The 24,220-nt window shown below is 43.0% G+C and overlaps 1 protein-coding gene across 1 annotated transcript in view; it reads right to left on the minus strand.

Moving 5' to 3' along the window:
• Positions 1-5,509: 5,509 nt before the first annotated feature.
• Nipal2 (NIPA like domain containing 2) overlaps positions 5,510-24,220 on the minus strand; it is an 83,531-nt gene continuing 64,820 nt past the window's right edge. Inside the window, exons 6-11 of the mRNA XM_051202619.1 lie at positions 22,592-22,688; positions 14,390-14,525; positions 12,445-12,533; positions 8,886-8,949; positions 7,576-7,670; positions 5,510-5,998 (exon numbers count right to left, since the gene is read on the minus strand). Coding sequence (XP_051058576.1) covers positions 5,886-5,998; positions 7,576-7,670; positions 8,886-8,949; positions 12,445-12,533; positions 14,390-14,525; positions 22,592-22,688 — 594 coding nt within the window. The 3' untranslated portion in view covers positions 5,510-5,885. The remainder of the gene's footprint in view (positions 5,999-7,575; positions 7,671-8,885; positions 8,950-12,444; positions 12,534-14,389; positions 14,526-22,591; positions 22,689-24,220) is intronic.

The following is a 24,220-nucleotide window of genomic DNA, read 5'->3' on the forward strand; positions in this document are numbered from 1 at the left end:
TAAGTGGGGAGGGAGGGAGGGGTTGGGGAGCACAGAGGTTAAGTGGGGAGGGAGAGAGGGGTTGGGGAGCACAGAGCTTAAGTGGGGAGGGAGGGGATGGGGGAGCACAGAGGTTTTTAGAGCATCTTCGGCATGACACTGTAAATGTGGACGAGTGTCACTAACCCTTTAATGAAGACACAGAATACACACCTCCAGGAATACTGCCTTTAGTTAGGGTTTCTGAAGCACCATGACTTTAAGCAACTTGGGGAGAAACGTTTTGCTTATACTTTCATATCACAGTCCATTATTGAAGGAAGTCAGGGCGTGAACTCAAGAATAGGACATGAAGGGGGCTGCTTACCGGCTTGCTCTTCCTGGCTTGCTCTGCCTGCTTCTTTTCTTTTCCTTCCTTCCTTCCTTTCTCCCTTCCTTCCTTCCGTCCTTGCTCCCTTCCTTCCTTAAAGATATATATGTGTGTGTATACATACATACATATATATATATAATTTTTCCATTTATTTTACATACCAGTCACTTTCCCCTCCCTCCTCTCCTCCTGTTCCCTTCCCCCACCTCCAATCTGCCCTCCCCCCCCCATCCACTCCTTCATTCTGAAAGGGGCATCAGCCTACTTTCCTACAGCATTCAGGATCACCAGCCCAGGGTGGCATCACCTACGATGGGCTGGCCGTTTCCACATTAATCACTAATCAAGAAACTGCCCCACAGGCTTGGCTATAGGCCAATCTTCTGAAGGCATTTTCAACTGTGGGTCCCACCTCACGGAAAGCTCTAGATTGTAGCAAGCTGACTGGAGGTTAGGGTGTAATGATTCCACTAGACCCAAGATAAACGATAAATGAGTGTTTATTAGGGAATACTTACACAGATAATAACAGAAAGCATTTCTCGGCCCTTCTGATCAGATCCGCTGACCCAAGAGAAAGAGCCTGCCTGAGAGAGACCACGCCTTACACTTCTCTCTTTCCGCTTCCGTCTGCCTGAAACCACGCCCAAATGGGTGTGGCCACTGTTACAGGTTCACAGGCAAGAGGCCACTACAGTTGACAAAAACAAAAACAAAAAACCAGACCCAGAACAGGTACCCTAATGGAGATGAGGAATGAGGCACGACAAAAGATTCATCGGTATAAGTTCATTGATGGTATCAAACGTGCCACTGTGAGGGAGAATGTTGAAAAAGGGTAGGCTATGCAAGCATGGGGCCAGGAATCATGTGGGCAGTCTCTATACCTTCTGCTCAATGTTCAAAGAAGCAAAATCAAAAGTGTTCTTAAAAAAAAAAAAAAAAAAACCCACCAAACCAAACACACATTAAAAATAGCAGGCAACCAGTTTGACTCTGGGACTCCACGAGTATTCGGCAGTTTGAGTCAATTGGTATTTGGGTGAGTGGTCTATAATCAGGCAGCTACCGTAAGCGTTAAGTCTCTAGATCAAGCACTCTCAAACCAATTCATTTCCTTATAGGTGCGTTGTATTTAGACCGCTTAGGTGAAGTGTTCTGGACAGAGGAAGGAGAGAGCCCAAACCTCAGAAAATGTCTGAGGTTTGTTTTAAGATTAGAACCATGAAAGGGAAGGTTCTGGAAGTGGGATGACTGAATGTGGGAAGGACTGGTCACATCTGCATAACAGCGGCTCAAATGTGCAAACTGGCTTCTGTCCACAAGCTGCTCCAACTGGATGGGTCAGCCCTGTCTCCGTTGTGAACTTGCCACATCCCTCCAAAGGAGGTTCTTTCCCAGAACATGGAGGCTATCTTGCACCTTTCCCGGGACTCTGTGGACTTCCTAGCCATGGCTTGCTTGCTCAGCTGGATGTTCCTTGAAAAGTCATTTGTTTGCTATGGGGTTGAAATTCCTCTTTTACGTTGTGGATGGGACTCAGTAAGCTCCTGTGACTGATTTGTTCTCCTGGCACAGAACAGTGTGTTGTGTGGCACCCCTAGGCTGGTAAGAAAGAGGACAGACACAGAATTTCTGGGTAGGAAGGCTCTTTCTTGTATTCATCACAATTGCTAAGGCACTATTTTAAAGCACTGTGTTCGATAGCCCCAGACTAGTTATATTTTAAACTGTGTATGTGTGGATTGTCTTTTCATTTTTCTTAAATTTTTGCTTCTAGATGTCCATAATAACAGCCAGACTGTTGATGAGTCTAATGATTAGAAGCAGCCTCAAAATTCCTCTTACGGTCACATTAGGTTCAGCTTTGAGCTCTTGGCAGAGCAGAATGTGTGGGGTTTATCTAGCAATCTCACTAAGAGACTATGAAGGCACGGAAGACATGGATACAAGATAGATGTGCATTAAGAAATGAAAGAGAACAGGCTCAAAAGGCCGAATATTATATGATCCCAGCTATATGACATCCTAAAAAAAGACAAAACTATGACAGAAAAAAGATTGGGTTAAGACAAGACAGGCCCCAGACATGTGTATTAGGTTTACAGTTGCTTGTTCAAGGACTGCCTAAATAACAAGTCATAAAGCAAACGGGGCGGGTGCTGGCCAGGTTTAATTCACTAACTGCCATGCTTATTCCCTTCTTATCGCTACTAAATGGGTATCTCAGAGGTGAGCTTCAAAATGGCTGAGCATGTGTAGTCACTGTTCCTGGATGTGCTTCAGGCCTGGAAAACAGAGAGCACACACACTGCTCTTGGCTTCAGAACTTGCCTTCCTATTTCCATTCATCACACCTACTTTCTTTGGAGCCAATCTTAGACATTATTCTTCAATAGCACTGAAATTGCGGGCATCTCTGATGGGCATGCCCTTCTGTACGCTGTGAATATATGTTTCTCTTATTGGTTGATGATTAAAGCTGTTTTGGCCAATAGGCAAGCAGAATGTAGCCAGGCAGGCGGGGCGACTAGATGAGGAGAAAGCTGGGAGGTAGGATGCCCGGGCATTGTCTAATAAGGCCATGTGGAAACACATAGATTAATAGTTATGGGTTAATAATTAAGAGGATACTAGCCAGTATGAAGCTTCAGCCACTGGCCGAATAGTTTATAATTAATATAATTTTTGTTGTGTCCATTTTTAAGGGATTCTGGTAATAAGAATGTTATAGCATAGGGGAAGCAAGCATCTAAATGGGCAGATGGTAGGGACGTCTGCATGAGAGATAATTCCCAAAGCTATTATCAGAGTGGTAATGGGACTGGTGAAATTCTTCTAGCATGTTTAGTGTCTGTAAAAGAACCACTGCTTTCAGAACGGACAAAGTTGGGTTCTGAGAAGAAACTCATAACAAATCCATTTATTTCTTAAATAAGCAAAACGACCCTAATGTAAATATCAAGCATCTGATTTGTCACAAACCACAAAGTGTCAGTTTTTTCTTTTTTAGCTCTCCAGTACTCAGGGAACAAGGAAAAGAAAAAAGTTGCATAGCAAGGGCAGAAGTGTCTGGACCAGAGCTTGGCAATTTACAGGCATGGATTGGCTACTAATCTTTTTTGTTGTTGTTAATAACTGATGCACATCCATTCCCATTTGTTTACATACTGTCCACGGATACTTTTGCGCTTCCATGGAACAGCTGAGTAGGGAGGGACAGATACCATATGGACAACACAAAATCACAAATATTTACTCTTTAAGTCTTTACTGAAAAAGCCAGTCCTTGGTCTAGACGAATAGTCAGATGGGCCAAATGCTGGCCAAGGGTTCCCAGCCTACAATTCCAGAAGGGGCGGGTTGGCTTTGGCTGCTGTCGGGCCCTGAGTATGAAAAAGAGAAAGAGAAACACCCTACGATGAGCCAGTCAACTAAAACTTCTATCCCCCTTGGTTGGTGCACCACACTTAGTAAAATTAGGTCTGAATATAATGTATTTGGCCTTGACTTCAAAAGCATTCCTGTACTGCATAAATGAATTTCATTTCTCCAAACCTTTAATGTATTGTCATTGAGGCTGTGTCTGTGCAAAATTCCGCAGAGCTCAAAACTGCGTATTGCAGCTATGAATGAGGTCCCAGTTAAACTAAAACTCAGTCTAATCACTTCCCAATCTTTGAAACCAATGTCAAGATTTACTAGAAATCCATCATTTAAGGCACTGGACACACAATTTAGCTGGGCCTCCCAGAGCCAACACGCTGCACCCATTTAGTAAAACATGTTGTGGTGTTGATTATATGACTGTTGCATCCAGATTAATGGGACATTTTTCACGGTGGCAGGTGCTGTTAATAAGGATTTGAAAACCAGGGATGGGCTTTGGGTTATTTCATTGCGGTCAGGAGTTCAGGTTATAATGAAGAAAACTAAAAGACTAGAGGTGGTTAAGATTAGTATCTCCTTAGCGCTGAGTTTAGCATCATGCACAAACACAAGTCTTTGTGCACACTGGGCGGCATGACTGGGGTGTCATTAAGGATGGGCCTTGTTGTTTGGTTACAATAAGCTTGTCCCCTTTTCTGATTGCTTAAATATTAGGCATAGCATAAACGATGAAAGTTACCTCAGATTCAGCCTGCAAATGTATGTTAGCAGAGCATGCTAGGTGGTAGCCGAGAAGTCCTACCTGGCACAGGCTCTCCTACTGGCTATGTTCCATGGCCAAATTCAAGGAGCTGAAACCCAGTTCTCCCATCCTGGTTTTCCTTTTCTAGAAAAACTGACAAAGCTTCAGAGGACTTGGGGGAAGAAACAGTGTGTAGTACGGATATCCTAAGAATCTAAATGCCATGGTGAGAAGTTAAAATATAGAAACCTACCCAATAAAGTATAGTATCTGCAACAGCTTAAGGCATATGACATAAAGTTTTTCTTCATTTCCAACATAAATAGAATAGGATCATAAGGGAAATGCTACCATTATTTAAAAAAAATAAACATTGCTGCAAAATTGTTAACTCTTTACAAATTTGTGTGTCATACTTAACACAAAGGCCATGGTAAAATGTGTGCTGTTTGATTTTTACTACATATATACATGTGCCACAAAGGTGAGTACAGTTTTATGTCTTAAATGCTCCTCCCATTTATTATTTATCTATTTATTTATTTGGTTTTTTTAAGACAGGGTTTCTGTGTGTAGCCTGGCTGTGCTGGAACTCACTCTGTAGATCAGGTTAGCCTTGAACTCAGAGATCTGCCTCCCAAGTGCTGGGATTAAAGGTGTGCACCACCACTGCCCAGTATATGCTCTTTTTTTTTTTTTTAAGCAAAAAAAAAAAAAAAAAAAAAAAAAAAACAAAAAAAACACCAAAAAACCAGCAGCTAGGTTTTGCTTTTTTAGTACATGCCATTACAGAACACTACTCTTCTCTTTTCCTTCCTCTCTCTCCCTCCCTCCCTCTTTCCCTCCCTCCCCCCCCCCCCAATGAGGCCCTTTATTTTCAAAGGAGGATTTTAACAGGGTTGCCTTTCTGAAAAGACGGCTTGCCATCCTGACAGGGGAGAAAGGAGTGAGTCCTCACGAAAGACTTGTAGGAGATGCCCCAGAGAAGCACATCAAACCTTTCTTTAAAGACAGGCCGCAGCAGCCAGCAGCGGGTGTTTTGTTGAAGCTGACTCTGCAAGCCTCGCGGAGGAGCAACCTATGCCTTCTATGGCCAAATCTCAAGCGCACATTTTTGTGTGACATCCTGCTCGAGCAGCCAGGCTCTCATTAAGATGCAGCCTGTTGGATGCTCGCTAGGGAGAGATTCAGGGTGTGGGAAGCACTTTGAGTAACATTCCATGAAAGCATTAGACTGTTAGAGATTAGGAGGGCCCTGATTGTCCGCAGTGGGGGAGAGGGAGGGCTGAACCGAATGTGCGCACATGTCAGCGTGAAATAGCTGCTGACACAAATTGAAGTGTGCAATTTTTAAAAAAGGTGGTATTGAATAACCGGCCGACAGCCATCCCTCTCGGCATTTTAGGCTTCTTTCTTCTCTCCACTTTGGCTGGGTGTTGAGTCACTTCCATCAGGCAAGGTTCCATAGGATAAGCCATTTGAATCTGGTTGTATTTTGTCCAACATTTGTTTCCCTGTGGAGATAATAATCATAAAAGACCTTTTGAGCTCTTAAAAGATAAAAAAATGTCCTAATAATTTCTCTCCAGCTCTGGCCACATTTTATGCCTTTAAAAAAAAAAAAAAAAAAAAAAAAAAAAAGAGAATACTATGTGGTTACCCTCTCAAGGAAAAAGATAGAATGTCAAGGAAAGGCTCACTAAAATCTCATAGCACTTGTCATGTGGTCACACACTTGTCCACATGACATCTGCTCGCTCTGTACCGGGCAGGGAAACAGGCCGGAACCATCAGCAGAGCCACATAGCTCAGGCACTCATCTCCAAGCCTCTCTTCCAAGTGTTCTGTCTTTCCCCTTTGTCTGTACAACGCAGGAAGACATCATGGGCCGGGAGCTTTAAGAGCATTTCAGATCCTATCCGTGGAGCTTTGTGAAGTGGAAAAGAGTTAACAAGCAAAAAAACCCAATCAAACATACAAACCCCCAAAACAAAAAACAAAACCCTTTTAGTTTTCAGCATTTTCATTTCTTACAAAAAAAAAAAAACCAGTTTTAAACAAGCCCCAGTGAGCGCTGTTACTACCAACGCCAATTCTGTCACCGACTACTCTCGATTAGGTAGCTCACACGGCAAAGAGAATACAAAACTCACTTCCTTGCTCTTCATTTTTTAATCTTACAGAAACTTTAGTCATTTCTGCTTTAAAGGCATGGTGGACAAAAACTACTGTTGCATGGAAATCTGTAGGTCACCGCAAATCTCTAGCGAAGCTGGGAGTGAGTGGGTGGGTTTGGGCAGGAGAGTGGTAAGGATGGCCGACTTAGCTCTGGGTTTTCTTCTGTTGTGCATGGTATGCACACAAGGGGCGGGTGTGTGTGTGTGTTTCTCAGTGGAAACAACCAGCACTGGAAAAATGGTACCCATTGACCCAGTCTGCATGGATGAGGTGAGGAAGGAGAGTGTTGGCACCCTGGTGATTGTGCTGGTCACTTTTAGCATCACAGCAAACAAGCTGCCTCGGTCTTCCTCAAGGGTGGTGTTCTTTAGCATCCCCACCATTAATCCTCCCTCAATGTCCCATCAAAGGGTCTGTATGTGTCAGGGTTATGCCGCTCCCCATGCATCCATGTCCTTTGACACTTTATGGAAACCCCAGTGAGATCCTCCAAGTGATCCACATCAAGGAAGCCAGGTCAGCTCTTCAACAATCTCACTGTTCTGTGCAGAACTGACATTTATACATTATCAACATTAAACCTCCCTGGGCTTCATCACTAAATGCACTTCTTGAGGAAAAAAATTACATTTTTATGTTAACAGCCAAAATAGTGCCAACAATGATTAATTTATGAGGATAAAAAATTTTTTTTTGTAATGTAAGAAGATGGCATTTATTTGCTTGTGTGTGTATGCGTGCTTGGAGATTAGAACACTTGTAAGAGTTGGTTGTCTCCTTCAACCGTGTGAGTCCCAGGGAGTGGACTCATGCCATCGGGCTCAGTAGCAAGCCCTTCTATCCACTGAACCAGGCCCAAGGATACTCTATTATAAATTAGAGAAAAATATACGTATCTTTTTTTTTTTCTTACCAGGAATATTCCCAAAATCAATAAAAGACTGTTGTAGATGTTCATTTTCTCTATTTCTTGTCACCAAAAATACTCCAAGGAATGACAGAAAGCACCTGTAAGGGACATGTTAATAAAGAACACAGAAAGACTGAAACAGCTCATGGTATTAAATAACTGTGCTCTAACTTGTACATGATGACATAAATTCCATCAGTTTTGTATATCCCATTTCTTATGGTAAACTGCCTCAAACTTGTCTTAATTTTTACAGCCAGTAAAAGTTATACCCAGAACCAAGACTTGGGCAATTTCCAACAAATCTCTGCCCCAGGTTTTCACCATCTGGAGGCTAATTCAGGCTCTAAACCCTTTGGGTAGACACTAGGTCTCGTTTTCTATCCATGCATGCCCAGACCCATTATTGGCATGCAACATGAGTGAAAAACAAGTTATTCTTTAATTTTCTAAGAAATCTCATTGTCCTTGGCCATAAGAGTAGTCATAGTTTCCAGACCCCAGAAGTTTGGCCGCGCCCAAATGTCTTATGAAATTGAATTTTCAAGATAGATGGTTTCCTATGTTGAAAATAGACTAGGCTCAAGTTTGCATAACAATGGTCATGCTGAATAGCAGATCGAGAGGCAGCTAAGCATTAACAGGGTGTGCTTGGAGCCAGTGGGCACAGCTATTCCTACACCACAGGGTTTGGCTGTCTGTTTGCCAGCAATGTTAGCAGTGATGTGACATCCACCAAGTCTCTAGAAGGGGCCAAACTGGGTGCTTAATGATAGAAAGGGCAGCTACCAACCTGAAGCTACTTAACCCTAAGACTAGGATCTACCAGCCTTGGCCTTTCACTTGGGTGATTCTAAGCGCTCCAAGGGACCCGTGGGCTATGGAGTAACCATAGACATCAGTGGATTTACCATGATTTTGGTCAGAACTGCAGATCCCCAATGTTTCAGAACTTCAAAGGGGTACGTAAGTCACAAAGCCAAGGGCTCAGAGCCCTGTGTAGAGTGTTAAGTTGAAAAATAGGTTTCTTATAGTGTGTTCCAGTTTTCTATACTTCAGTATGATGTCAAAAATCCTATATAAAATTAATAGAACTTCTTATACCTTACCTCTGAGACTTAAAGAATTTTTTATTTTTGGTTGTTTTTTTCAAGACGGGGTTTCTTTGTGTAAGAGCCCTAGCTGTCCTGGAACTCGCTCTGTAGACCACGCTGGCTTTGAACTCACAGAGATCCACCTGCCTCTGCCTTTTGAGTGCTGGGATTAAAGGCGAGCACCACCACCGCCTACCTGCTCCTGAGACTTTTACTCACCCAAAAAGGTATATAAATACAGTGAGAAAAGCAGCCCCAAGGAATTCCTGGTAGAATATGATGCCTGTGTAAGAAAGAGGACAGAGTGAATTTTAGGGTAGCGACATTTATAATAGCAACACATTATTTTTTTAAAATTGTGTAAATACATTTTTTTCCAGTGTGTGGTTTCCCTTAAAATGTACATTCAGTATTTTAATTTGAAAAACTCTGTGTGCTATCCTTACATTTGGAGCTACTCAAGAGATTCCCATGGGCTTGCAGGCTTAATATAATTATCAATGTTATAAAACCAACATAAGTTTTGTAAGCAAAAATTTCAGTTTTGTCTACATACATGCATGTATTTGCATATGCACGTGAAGTCATATGTGTGCACATGACAGAAGTCAGAGCACAACGTATGTCTTTCCTCATGAGCCGTGCATACACCTTGTTTCTAGAGGCAGGTTCTCTCACTGACCTGGGGCTTATCAATGTGGCTAGGCTGTCTATAGTTAGTTAGCCTCTGGAATCAGAGACACAGCATTTTTTTTTTTTTTTAAATGTGGGTTTGAACTCAGGTCCTCAAGCTTGTATGAAAAGCCCTTTAACTGAGATGTTTTCCCAGCATTGTAAACAGTAATGTCTTATTCAGTCCAGTCCCCCCCACCCCCAGCCTTGTGAACATGCAAGAGAACAAAACTACGGCCACCATTTTCCACCTCTAGTTTTCATCAGGAGTCAGGTGTCTCCTGAGGCCACTGGTGTGGAGGTCTCCCCCAGGCTGCCTGGGCTATCCCTTCGGCTACGTCCTATAAGTCTGGCCAGGTGCCCACGAGGGCACTAGACGAATCTCTGGGAATTGGGTGTTGCCCTAGCTCCATTTTTCTCCAGGAGCTTCCTCCTATCTCCTTTCTCTGGTTTCTCCCTGAAGGTCATGGCTACGCCCTGGGGGCGAGGGTAGCGAACTTCTCTTCTCTCTGTTAGTATCAGATACTTCTTCATTTAAGGTCCCAAAGACTTCGTAGAGCTTTTTATTAAGTAGGAAATCTTTAATTCGCGGACCGTCTGAAACTAGCTGTGCACAGCGAGTGGGTTTTGCCGGCTGGGCAGGGAACATTTACTGTCTTTTGGAAGGTAGTGTCGGAGACACCATGGTGAGCAGGTGTCTTATGTTTCTTCCTGTTTCCATGAGTTTGGCTCAAGTGCATGAGCTCACTATCTTCCTTTTCTGGATTCTCTTAACAGTGTCCCCGTGATGCCTCAGCCCTGGAGCAAGTGTCCTTTTTAAGGGTGAATAGTACTCTATTGTGTGCAGTCATCACTTTTCCTCCCTGTCCACTCGTCTGTCAATGGATACTGGGATTGCTTTCATCTTTTGGCTATTATGGTTAACGCTACAAATTTCTGCCCACTTTTGGGGAACATCCATAGCAGTAGAATTGCTGTATTGTAGAATAATTAAAATCAATTTGAGTAATTGCATACTGTTTTCCATAATGGGTACATAATTTTATATTCCCATTTACCAATGGTAAAGCTAACTTCCTAATCTCTCATATCCTGGCTGCTCCTTTTTTTTTTTTTTTTTTTTTTTTTTGTGGCCTCTCTAGGGTTGGAGAGATTACTCAGCTGCTAAGAGCATTAGCTGCTTTTCTACAGGTCCTGAGTTCAATGCCCAGCACCCACATGGTGGCTCACAATCTTCTATAACTATAGTCTCATGGAATCCAATGCCGCCTTCTGGTATGCAGATGTATATGTAGACAAAATACCCATATACATAAACAAATAAATACCTGGCTGGGCATTCCTTTAATCCCAGCATCTGAGAGGCAGAGGCAGGCAGATCTCTGTGAGTTTGAGGCCAGCTTGGTCTACATAGTGAGTACCAGAACAGCCAGGGCTACATAAAGAGACACTGTCTCCAAGACAATAAAACACTAAAATAGTAGTCATCCTAACGGATGTGTGAAGTGGCATCTCATTTCTTTCTTTGCTGATTACCACTGTGTAACATTTTCATCTGCTTGTTATATTCTCTTTGCAGACACATTTAGGTCCTTTGCCCATTTTAAAGCAGGCCACTAGCGGTTTTGGTGTTGACTTGTAGAATCAGAGTAGAAGCTTTTTTCAAGCCCTTGATAATGCCGTGAAATTCAGTCTGGGAGAGTGGTACCACTTACCCAGCCCTGTAGGGGCACCTACGATAATACGGACTTGCCCGTGCTGGCTACTGCAGTAAAAAACCAAACATTTATTACCTTCGCAGGAAGGAAATGGCATGCAGTTTTACCTTTTGTTGCTGGGAGGAGAGGGCCAAGGAAAAGCTTTACTGCCACTCTACACACAGCATCAGATGAACCATTATCATTTCCAGAAAGCTCGGGCACTCCTAACTCACCAGTTACTCAGTGTCTCAAGCAAAGCATTATATCCAGCCCCAGCAGCTGAACAACCTTCTGCTCAGGGAAGTACATTATTATTTTTTAAATATTTTTCTGTATATTGATTATTAGTGTGTATGTCATGCCTGTAATTCTTTCTGCTTTATTCTAGCTTTCTGTTAATTCTAGGGTAAACCAACATGCAATCTTTTCTCATTTTTATCTGAAAGCACTAGACACTACTAGATAGTTGCTTTGGGATATAATCTTTTCTTTAAGTATTTCTTTGAGGTTCATTTTCTTTTCTTTTCTTTTGAAACAAGGCTGTATGAATCACTTCAAGAACCTGCCCACTGGGCTGGGTGGGCACACATCTGTGATCCCAGCACTCAGGATGCAGAGGCAGGAGGATTGTGAGTTAGCAGCCAGCCTAGGCTACAAAGCAAGTTCCAGGCCAGTGTGGACTACACAGCAGCAGTCTGATGAGAAAGTGGCAAGTACATCGGTTAGCTTGAGCTTGCTGATAACACTGAGCCAGGGCCTCCCTATAGTTATCCAATTTAGAAATGATTTCCTTGAATCTATCGTATTTTGGCTTGGACCAAGTTTTAAGTTTGTACTTTTTTAACATTATTATCTCTGCAATTTGAAAGTATTCATTAAAATACAAGCGCTTTAGGGAGAGGAAATAGTAAATATAGAAGTTTGTCAGGCCTTCTGTGCAAATTAGGTAAATTTATCTGCAGTGGTAAATTAGGCCAGGAACCCATTAAGGTGATGTGGGCACAGAGGGATGGGTTCAAGGAACTGGGGGTATCTGGCCTGCAGGGAAGACTCAAGAGGGTTTTCCCTTCTCTTTGATTAGCAGGAGCTGCAAGCAGAAGCCTGAGAAGGCAGAGCAAAGAGAAGTAAGCTTCAGTTCATAAGGAAACTAATTTGCGCTCCAGTGGAAGGAAACACTTTCTAGTCATCCCCGAGTTAATGAGAGTCATCAAAACAGGATGGGCATGCCTCAGGAAGCAGAGAACATCAGGGAGAGTCACACAAAGGAGAGGACCATGGACGGCATTAGATACTGGTTGGAGTGTGGGGACATGGACTCTCAGAGCTGCCTTGCTCTGCCTCCGAGTCTGAGAGAACCTTGCGCCTGTGGTGGGGTGGCTTCACCTTCAGTGGAAAGCAGGACTCACCTGCGATGATGGCACTGGTTGTAAAGAAAACATGATTGACTGGAACCACTGTGGTCATCGTGTAGAGTTTTGTGGCTTGATTCAGGAACCTATGGAAGACGTCCATTACTGAAGCTCCAGCTTAGCTGCTCTCAGCAGCACGCTAAACAATAACTTCAAGAAATGTATGCTCTGCAGCTAGGACTACAGAGGGAAAGGAAGCGCATTGAGAGAGCACTTCCAATCAGCGGTCATGGCTTAGATGCATCTGATGTCTGAGATCAGATGTCAGGTTTTATGGTCTGTTTAAACCAACAACAGTAACAATGAAAAGCAATTAATCATATTCCGAGGCCACAGAAGTTTGAGTTGGAAGCGATTCAAGCTGCTGGACCGGTATCACACCGGGATTGATTCATTAGGATAGACCTTAGAATCTGTTAAATATCATATCTGGGGAACATATAGCTATCCACTGACATGCCACGTGCCAAGAAAGCAGACAGAGGAGCGAAGGAATGTTTAACGTTTCAAAAGTGATGCTTGCCGCTCCAGCTGCAGAGCACATGTGGGAGCTGAGCCTCTGCTCGGGCCGCCACCGGGGACTCAAGTTCCCACACCGGCTGTGCAGCTCGGTGGAGACAAAGCAGTCAGTGCTTGCCTGGCATGGGCATCACCTGGGAGGTTTTGAAAAGCAGTGATATTAGTTAGGGCAAGCGATTTGCTCACTCTCCAGCAAGGGACAACAGATGTTATTCTTGAGAATAACTGAAAAAAACAAAACAAAAAAAAACAAAACAAAACAACAACAACAAAAAAACCCCCCAGAGGTTTGTGGATAAAGCTATTGTGTGTGTGTGTGTGTGTGTGTGTGTGTGTGTGTGTGTGTGTGTGAGATACACTCTGAATACACTTGTGCAAACAAACCTCCTTGGTTTTAAAGGTAGAGGACATTTTTACTTCCTGAGAGAGTTAAATAAGGTTGACAGGATGCGGTCTTCCTTCAGCTGTGTCTGCCTTTAAATTCCTCAAGTGTGGTATAAAGCAATGACACTAATCACTAAATCCCCAGAGGCACTGTAGCCACACCCAGGAATTCGGAAGACCCAAGTGGCAAGATAGCAATATTCAAACCCTGATAAGCACACCCAGTCTTGTGAAGTGGATTTTTCCCTGTCACTTCCTGCCACGGCCCAGGGCCTACTTAGGACACCCAGGACAGGCTGCTGCTGCCATCAGCACTCTGAGGTCTGCTTTCCTTCTGGGCACTGGGGAGACACTTATGCATAGTGTTTTGGGGGGGGGGGAACTCTCAGGCTAACCCAAGAGAGCCCAGCAGGCAGAGGTCCCACCACGACGTGGAAAGTGAGGCTAGTGATTAAAGCACACGAGGTGGGGGGGGGGGGCAGGAATTAAAAATGTTCCATGTCACCAGTATTAGGACCCAAGAGAAACATGCAACAATCATTTCTAAATCCCCAAGGGTATGAAGGAAATTCTGGCCAAAGATGCAGTTCTGGGGAAAGGGTTTTCCTCCAGGCCAAACGTCTGGTTTTGTCCATCTCTGGGCAATTAATGAGCATGAGCTAAGAGAAGGAGGTGAAGGGTTCATGCGTTTCCTATATTTAGAATGAAAAACCCTGGATGTGGACCTGCCCCTTTGATTTATTGCTAATGACAACCTGTGTACGATCTGTATTAATTACAAGCAGAAGAGCATCGGGGAAGCATCAGGCACACTCAGCTGGATGGCCGCCTTGCTTTAGAATGCGCAAGATGCAAAGGCAGCTCTCAGTACAAAGGAATCACTGGATGGAAGAAAAAAGGGAGGCATGCTGGCTGCGGATAAGCTGGAGGTCCTTTACCTTGAGGGAGCACTGGATTTCATTTTAATTATCAGCTAAGCCAATGTAAAGAGAAGCACAGGACCCCTGAAAGGTCGTCGTGTTTGTAGGCGCTGACTTACTTGACTTGGAAAACACAAGAGGCTATCATGATAACAAGCATGATATAGAAGATGGCGTAAGTTAGCTGCATTTTACCCGTCACAGAAAGAGTGATCATGCCTGAGACAGCTTTCACTGAAATCACAGTCAATGAGGCTGGAAGACAAAAACACAGATAATGCACATTTGAGACAGACATTCAGATACACAAACTAGGTTTACTTGCAGGAGTGGCGAGGATGCCAATTATGCTTTCATGCGATGTTTGGGAGGGTGTGTGGCGGGGCTCTGCTGCTCACACTGTGCTGGGTCTGCAGTAAGGTGCTCACTTTCCAGCCCTGACTGCTGGAAGAATGCCCTGGAGATGACAGGAAGTCCTAGCGGATGGGAAAGGCAAACGCAGTGAAGGAAAGCCGCAGGTCAGAGTGCCAATGCAGCCTTCAAGGGAAAATGACAAGCTACAGGGAAAAGTTCAGAGCTAAATAGGCGAGAAGACAGGAAGTCAAAAGCTAATCGCCGAGTTGCCTGCACTGACTGAGGGTTGTGCTAAGATTTTGTTAGTGGATGCCCTGTAGTTTCTGACAAAGACAATGAAGAGAAGAACCAGGACTAGAACTGTGTATTCATTTCTCAGGCTGAACCGTAAATATGACATTCACAGAAGCAGCATCTTCCGATTTTCCGTGCTGGGAAAAGACTTTGCATAGGTTCCTGAAATCAATTAAGAAAAACAGACTAGAAAACAGGCTGGCCAAAGCAGCGCGTTTTCTTCTCGAGTTTCTATAGAATCCAGAGCTCTATCAGTCTCAGATCCTTTGAAATGATGTTGTGAATGATTTTGTACTTCAGCTGAAACCCATAGGAAATTCTCAAGCAGGGCAGAGGAGATGGTCCAGGGGCACAGTGATTGCTGTGTAAATACAGGACCTGACTTCACATCCCCCAGAACAAATATAAGTATTGTATATACTTATATTATAAGTGCGCATCTGTGACCGCCCTGCTGGGTAGAGGTAGAGGCAGTAAGTGGATCCTGGGAGTTTCCTGGTCAGCCAGCCTAGCTGAAATGGCAGGCAAGACTTCTCAAAGTCAGCCTCAGTCTGTCACACATGCCCAGAGGAGTGAGGCACATGTGTACTCACACACAGACATGACACACATAAAAGAAAATTCACAAATAATTTTTTTTATGAAATCAAGTGATTACAAGCCGAAGGCAATATGAAAGATGTTATTGTAGGTCTGCATGGTCATAATACATCAGAGTGTTTTTCTCCTTAGCTTAAGCATTTTCTTTCAATTAAAAGTCATAATTATCAGAGATGAGGAGACAAATTCTAAAATGAATCTCGAATCTGGGCCAGGAGGTCTTATAACCTGCATGTACCCCATCTCAAAGTGTCTTCTGACCTGTTCTGCCATATCTGACTGAGATACCAGTCAGACCTTAGGTAATCTATGGAGCTTAAGCTCTGTACATTTGTATGTCGCTCAGTGTTAAAGTGTGCTGGTCATTCTTCAGGGACCCTGTCTTTCTTCTGAAAGTGGAGATCAATGTGGCCACAGCTGTGTGGTCTGGCCAGCCAGGTCTCACAGAGGGGTGATTAATGGAGAAGGAATTGAACACCTTGTTCCAATAGCCTCAGGGTGTCAGGGTTACAGAGGACCTTAGCAGTCAGCTAGCTTAACTACCATATAATTAGAGGTAAACTCAAGCAAAAGAAAGAAAGGGAGGAAAAAAGAAAACTAGACTTTTTTTTTTTTTTTTTTTTTTTTTTTTTAAAGAAAGCTACCAAACAAACTACTACTATAATTCATCATACTGTGGAAATATGAATATTTTTGTAACCCTTCAAGTTATTTCTAGGCTGGTATCAAGCACTACAAAGTACTTGTTTTTGCTATTTGGGTGGGGGGGGGGTCAAGGGGAGAGTAGCTGCTGAGAATATAGGTTGAAATTCAAAATTGTGACACAGTATCAGTGTGATGTACATTAGAGAGCTAAGCATGCAAGGAAGATGGCTGGAAACATCATTAAGATACTATCAGTTGCGGATGTATCCCTGGTGCACAAAAGGACTTTGCAAACATATCCCCCATGGAGGGATAACTGCCTTATTCTAGAGATAGGAGAGAAGCCCTAGTCCCTACTTCACAGGACCTGTCAGATCTACATGACCCCAACTGGATGGCATTCCCCTACATATTGTATTGTGGTGGGGGGTTGGGAGGGGAGGGTGTTTAGAGTGCATGGGAGAGGGTAGAGAGGGCAAAAGGGAGGGAAGGAGGGAGGGAAGGCTTGGGGGGAGGAAGGGAGGGAGAGGGAACTGGGATCGACATGTAAAATAATAATAAAAAAAAAACAAAAAAAAACAAAACAAAACAAAAAAAAAAAAAAAAAACGCTTTGACTCCAAAATTTAAGTTGAAGAACAAGTTACTGGGGAAAAGTATTTCTATTTTTGTTTCCACAGAAAATGAAAAGATGTGGATTCCTTCCAGACTAATGTGGTTTGATCACACCAGACCGCCTGAAACAGAGTACAAGCTGACCCTACATTCCAAACAGCTGGACAAAACAGCCCTACAGACTACAGCTAGGATATCTGAATCTTCTTCGAATCCCCCAAGACAGCGCCCCTTACCAGCAGGAAGTAGTTTGGAAAGAACGACGCCCAAATTCCCAAATATTGTGTATAAATGTTTGTTTTCATTTAATTGGACTTTGTTATATAAAAATTAAATAAAAAATACTCTATATGCATAAAAAAAAAGATACTATCAGTTGACCCTGGGAGTATGGTAAAAAAAATTAAATAAAAATATCTATAAAAACATACAAGTTCATTTAAAAAATAGAAAATGTAGAAAAGCTTGGAAAGGAAAATAAAAATCAATCATCACACCAGATCTCTATGAGTTTGCAGCCAGCCTGGTCTACAGAGTGAGTTCCTGGACAGCCAAGGTTACACAGAGAAACCCTGTCTTGAACTCCCCTTCCCCAAAAAAAGAAATCAACTGTCATCTTTTTCAAAATTTATTTTTATTTCAAGTGCATGGGTGTTTTGCTATGGGTGTCAGGGTCCCAGGAACTAGAGTTACAGACAGTTGTGAGCTGCCCTGTGGGTGCTAGGAATTGAACCTGGGTCCTCTGAAAGGGTAGTCAGTACTCTTAACCAATGAGCCATCTCTCCAGCTCCTAACTGTCATCTCATCCTCAAGTCAATTCTTAACATTTGGGCACATCATTATTTTACATTTTCAAGGAAGAATGTATCACAACGTGTGACTCACACAGTTTACACCACTTAGGAACTTATTTTCCATCACCAATAAGTATTTCCTATGCCATGAAGTATTCTAAAGACTTTTATTGGCTGTCAAGAATGCCTTTGTATGAGGTGTATAATTTATTTTGACAATTTCCTATTTTTGGATATTTAGATTGAATCCTTCTTTTTTCTCTATTACATTAAAATGAGGCTGCGCTGATTTTTCCTGAACATAAATCTGTCCATCATTCTGCCTATTTCCATGGAAAATCACCTGAAGGGGAATCAGTGTGTTGACAGCTGTAGTGTGAAGGCTTCTGAGACAGCCTCGCAGACAGCATTCTGGAGCAGGGATCATGCTGTCACAGTGTCAGCCTTCATGACACAGGTTTTTATTGTTTTCTCTCTATCTTTCTCTATCTTCTTAATCACCAGCCATAAACACACATTCCTTTCACCGCTACAACACATTCCCCTGGCTCCCTGCTCTTTCCTGGCTTCTCTTCAGTTTAACACTTAGTTCTTCCTCCCATGCTAGGGGTTTCTGGGTGACAAGATACGAGATTAACATCTCCCGATCAAAGCCATTGATATTTCAGTTGTTAATTTTGCTTTGACAACCAGAGTGCGCTAAAAATAGGGGGAAGTTTCTGGATTCTCAGTGTTCTGACCCTTGGGAGGACTGTGCATTGAGGCTTCACACTTATTGTTTTAAGAAAGGAGGTCACAGATAGTCACTAACAATACCACACTGTGCAACAGAACTCAAACCTTAACCATGCCCAAACAACAACCAAAACCGCACTAGATTTACCCTGAGATTTCACTGACATTCAAAAATTGTTAAGAAAATACAATTTAAATGCTCTCAGTATACAAAAAAAAAAAAGGCAGTGTTTGAGGTGGTAAATATGTTAACTATCAGTTAACTATCATGACATCTTTACCCCATAAATTCATGTAGCTATACATTGTCAATTTATAATAAAAGTCTCTAAAATTAGGGACACTTGAGGGGTAGTATGGAAACCTAATACAGTAGATGCTTCCTAAAACACACACACTGATGAGCTAAATGAAATTGCCAGATAATGGGGGAGACAGAGCCCCAGCTGTCCATCTCCTGTTAGCAAATGAAGCTTCCAGTATTGGGAGTGGGTTACACCTCATTGAGTTGTTGACCAAAGGGGTCCCATAGGAATCCTCAAACAACCCAGGCTGTTACCAACACTATAGGTTGCTCTCCACAAACGACAGCTCCCCACTGCTAGAGACAACACCTACACAACTCACTGAACATGGAGAAACTGGCTGACACCTGCATAGAGCCTTCACCCCTATGTTCTAGCATCTTTGGCACAGGAAGGTATTCTGCATGCAACCCAAACAAATGCGAACACCAAGCCAGCCACAAATGCTCTGGTCTACAATAGTGTCCTGCCTGCAAGACATGCCAGAGTAATGGTGTCACACCAATTGGACTTAAGGCCTTCTCCAAGAGGTAGAATCTACCCAACACTGCTTGGGTGACTAAGAACCTGAGAATAGATAGCCTGGGGGCAAATGCTACTGGTCTAAAATAAGAATACCAATGAAAATGACTCCTAATGAGATCCTCATAGACTCATAGACTGGTCCCTTGCTGAGCCATCCTCAGAGAAACGTTCTCCAGTAACAGACGGGATCAAATACAGAGACTCACTTGCAGAGAATGAGCGACCATGGAACACTCAGCCCTAAGGGGGCGTCTCCATCTAATCCCTCTCCTCAGGTCCCAGAGAACCCTGTATAAGAGGAAGCATGAAGAGTGAGAGACAGAGGGGATGGAGGACACCAAGAAAACAAGGCCGTCTGAGATCAACACGACCAAAACGCATTTGAACTGGCAGAGGCTGAGGCAGCATGCGCAGGGCCTACATGGGCCTGCGTCAGGTCAGGTCCTTTGCTTATGTGTCTTCCCGTTCAGTGTTTGTATGGGATTCCCGAGTGAGCGAATGCGTGGGTCTCCCTTTCTTCCTCCCCCCCCCCCCACTCTTTTCCTTCTGTTTGGTTCATCCAGTTCTGAGGTGTTAGTTTTTTTTTTTTTTGTATTATCTCATTATATCTTACTTTATTATATCTTATTTTATTATTATCGCCTAGAAGCCTGTTTGTTTTCTAATGAGAGACAGAAAGGGAGTGAATCCCGATGGGAGGGGAGGTGGGGAGGACCTGGGGGGGAGTAGAGGGAGGGGAAATCGTCATCAGGGTATATTGTGTGAGGGGAAAAAAAAATCTGTATTTTCAATAAAAGGAAAAACTTAAAAAAAAGGTGTGTGTGTGTGTGTGTGTGTGTGTGTGTGTGTGTGTAAAGAAATGAAGTCATCAGATATAGCTACTCAATGGGAGCCCTTTTGTTTCTCCTTTCTCTTTCCTCCCCTCTCGCTTCTCTCTCTCTCTCTCTCTCTCTCTCTCTCTCTCCCTCTTGAGATGGGGTCTCATGTAGCTCACACTTGACCTCAAGCTCAAGAAGAATATAGCCGAACCTGACCTCGCGCTCCCGATTCTGCCGCTGGCACATGGGAAGTACTAGGATTACGGACTTGATTTATTAGTCAGCATTAGGTCAGCAATGAAGACTACCCACACCCTTCCACCCCCTCTCACCTCCAGCCTGGCCTCACGGGCGCTTTCTTGTTTGTTTTAACTGTATGTGTGCGGCTCTTCCGTCTGCGAGTATGGCTGTGTCCCACTTGTAGACACCTCTTGCCTGCAAAGGCCAGAAGAAGGCACCAGATCCCCTGAGGTGGAGGGGGGGGGTGGTGGTCACGTGTCCTGCAAATCATATGCCCGGAAGTACGCCGTGTGCTACCTTTTCCATTTTATACAGCACTATACAGTTTTCAAATCTTCTCATGCGTTTCATAACTACTTTTTTTTTCTTTGAAAAGCCACTAGTGACTGGCAATGGTTTCCTATGATCACAGTACTAACGAACAACTGTAGGTTCTAATATTAAGTGTTTCCACAATGGTCTTGAATTTATGTGCTGCAATTAAATCTGGGCTGGCATTTTGTGTGGTTGCAGCTGGAGCACTGTTAATGCTTCCAGGTGTCAGGCTTTTTGTAAGTATCTAGTTTAGTAATTATTTTCTGTTTTTATTTCACTGTGAATGTGATTTGTTCTATTTCAACTTTCTGGAACTTATCAAGGACATTCTGCACAGCCTGTTATAAAATCTACATTTGTAAATAGCACACAGCAGAGGCAAGAAGGGCCTCTCTTGAGCAGACAGAGTTCAGTACTAGATGGTCGGGTTCAACACTGATTACGTCTTTTATCTCAATGCATTTGTATATCCCTTGTTATCCGCCAACGCCTCTTACTCCCTGTTAGTGTAGATTTCTGAGATTTTCCCACAGCATATTCGACACCCCGATGCAGCCCTTCCTCCTCTCCCTCCCCCTTCCTCTTCCTTCTTTTTCTTCTAGACAGGGTCTCACTTTGTAATACTGACTGTTTTAGAACTCATTATGTGTACCAAGCTAGCTTCGAACCCACTTCCCTCTCAAGGGCTAGGATTAAAGGCGTGCATCACCACGCCCAGCTAGACTAGCCTCTTCTTATCAGAATGCTTTTGCTTGGTTTAATTTAATGCTGTCTGCCTGATTTTTAACTTAATAAAACACTATACCTGTTTTTTCTACTTCAGGCATAAGTTGCACAGTTCTAGGTAAAGTATATATGGTACATACGTTGAAAACATTTCACATCCAGCAAGGCTGGTCAGAGAGGGAGCAGGCCCTGCAGCAGGCCCTAGTGCTAATCACAGCAGGTGTAGAGACCTGAGGAGGGGGCTCTGGGAGGACTCCTTCTAGAAGATAGCGGGCACGTGTGTGCTTATTTCAGTGACCCACACAGAGTTGTACCCATGCACATGGACTGAATCCAATTCAGAACCATTTTGAAAATCAATCTGAGAGTTTCTCTGATGTCCAAATTAAACATCTTTAAAAACCAACTTGTTTCATTTACATTTATGTTTACAACTGGATCTGAATTCTGTTTGGCTCCTATTTCAACTTTTCTTTTTTCTAATGCTTTCCTATACGGTGTACATTTTTCTCTTTTTCTTGTTTGCTTTTGAGACAAGTACAAGGCTCCCCCTCGGTTTCCCTGATCGCCAAAACACCTGCAGGTGGTGTTTGTGTGGAGGATATTTGTTTCTAAAAGTGTCATAAACACAAATCCTCCCATGCAGAGGCAGGGACTAACTGATGATAGCACAGCATCTCAGTAATGGGTGAGGTGCACCTACTCCAGTGGTCCATCTATGGCAAAGGAGGGTTAAAGGAAGACTTCTAAATAAAGTATTGAGAGAAAATTACTCAAAAGGGGCCGTGAGCTGTCTTAGTGTCGGCATATAAGTATATAAGAAAGGTCAGGAGGGATGGGAGAAGAGACGGTGTGAGAAAAAAGTACATAAAATACACCTGGTTATCTAAGCATCAGGTTGCAAACTTTCCAGGAGCCACTGGGATGAAAAGTAAACAAAGAACAAAACAAATATAATATTTAAGAAAATCATGCTACTCATGCTTATGTTTCATGTTAACCATATTTAAGTAAAAAATATAAACAGGGTCAATCTTCTTGCTAAGCAAGTTCTGACAAATGGAGTTCATTTGTTTCTTCCTTTTAATATTTTCAATTATTTTCTTAAACAACCCTCAAATTCTCAGGGAGGGCAAAAATTATCAACAGGTGAAAAACATAAGGATATTTTTAAAAGAATTAAATACTTATAAATTGAGAAATGCTATGCAAAGTATGATTTGTGCAATTTGGACTTCGTTTTTGAGGGCTAGAGGTAGAAAACATTGACAGAGAGACAGTATCTGGCTGGGTATTTTCCGTCAGTTTCCTGACTTAGCACAGGGAAGAGACTCAGAACACAAAGCAGGTCCTTACCAAGGAGTGCCACCAGGGTGAGCAGGACCACAATGTTCTTCATTCCTTTTCTTTTATGGAAATACAGAAGAATGCAGAAAACCAGGATTTCTAAGATCTAAAAATGAAACAGATTTAAGAAAAAAAGAAGAGTAAGTTACTCTATATAGCTCACAAGATGTCCCAAACGTCTGCTTGGATTTGCCACGGTTCTCATGAGGGCTGTGGTGACCGAGGTCCCCAGGGCTGACTGAGTGCAGTGCAGCACCAAGAGCCTCAGCCACCCAAAGAGCCTGAATGCCACTTACCTACCAGTGACACCAAGCCCAGCTCGACAGGGCCAGGTCCCCTGCCATTCTAGTCTCATTTACCCAACTGTTTCTTGTCCCTGTGTGCACTGAGCAGCCATGCCGTGCTAAAATGGGCAATTCTCTTAACTCTTGATTCCTCACCCCCTGCCAGGTCCGTCTGTAGTCATGCACCACTGCAGGGTCTCCTAGCTTGGTCCCCCTTTACCTTCTGCCAGTCTCTGTGCAAGGCTGCAACCATCTTCCACTCTGCCTGACTCTACCCTTGCCTTTCAACACTTCTACCATCTGGCAGTCCAGAATTATTTAAAGCTATGGATAAAGGAAATGTGGTTCACTGACACAACAACATTTTACTTAGCTATGCAGGACATGCAGGAAAATGGTGGAAATCATACTACATTAAGTGAAATAAGCAAATCAGACTAAAAAAAAAAGTAAAAAGAAACAACTGTGCATGAGATTCTGGTGGGACTGATACTGGGAGTAAAAATATAAATGAGCTCCAGCTATTCCTTTGCTTGGATTTCTTACGCTCTGCCAATCATGATGACCTTTGTTCTCTTCCTCTTTCCCTCCCCTGCCTTCTTGTCACTCTAACGCGGTGGTTCTCATCCCCTTGGGGTTGAGCAACACTTTCATAGGCTATTAGGAAAGCTGAGAACCACTGTGCTAGTTTTTCTTGTTTTCAGATGTCCCTTGGCCAATCTTCACACAATGGCTCTTCCTAGTCATCCAGCTCTCAGCCGAAATGTCACCCAGGCTTCAGGTTGCCGTGGCCTGTTTATCATCATCTAGCGCGATTCCTGCTCTGTTTCTTCTCTGTCTTCTCAACTAGAGACAGACCAAGCCAGTTCAATGAAAACAGGAACCTGATCTGTTCTCTTTGTCACTTTCTCTCTGTCCAGCACATAGTTGGTCACTGAATGAGTATTTACGGAATTCACAAATCTATTTCAAACAGCTGGCCTGCTAGCAGACCTAATATCCAATAAACCGAAAGTCCAAAATTTTTCTGGGTTTAAGAAAAGCCTACTATCATCTCAAACTCTGTGTTTGTTTTTTTGTTTTTGTTTTTTAACATTTAAAAATTTGCTACCCTGAAAGAATCTGAAACCCAGCTATGGTTATTTTTGGTAAAGAGATGGTAACCCTGCAGTGAAACCATAAATATGAAGACTTGCTTTTTAGACAGAAGACAACAATTTTTTTTTGAAAACAATCATTGATTGTTTAAACAGCCACTATTTCCAGGACTGAGTTTTACTAATAGAGCCTTCTCTAAATAATGCAAATTTCTGTTTGGGCTCTAGATCCTGCCACTGGCTAGATCTCTTTCAAT

This window comes from Phodopus roborovskii, unplaced genomic scaffold (assembly GCF_943737965.1).
Source record: "Phodopus roborovskii unplaced genomic scaffold, PHOROB, whole genome shotgun sequence".
Lineage (NCBI taxonomy): Eukaryota > Metazoa > Chordata > Mammalia > Rodentia > Cricetidae > Phodopus > Phodopus roborovskii.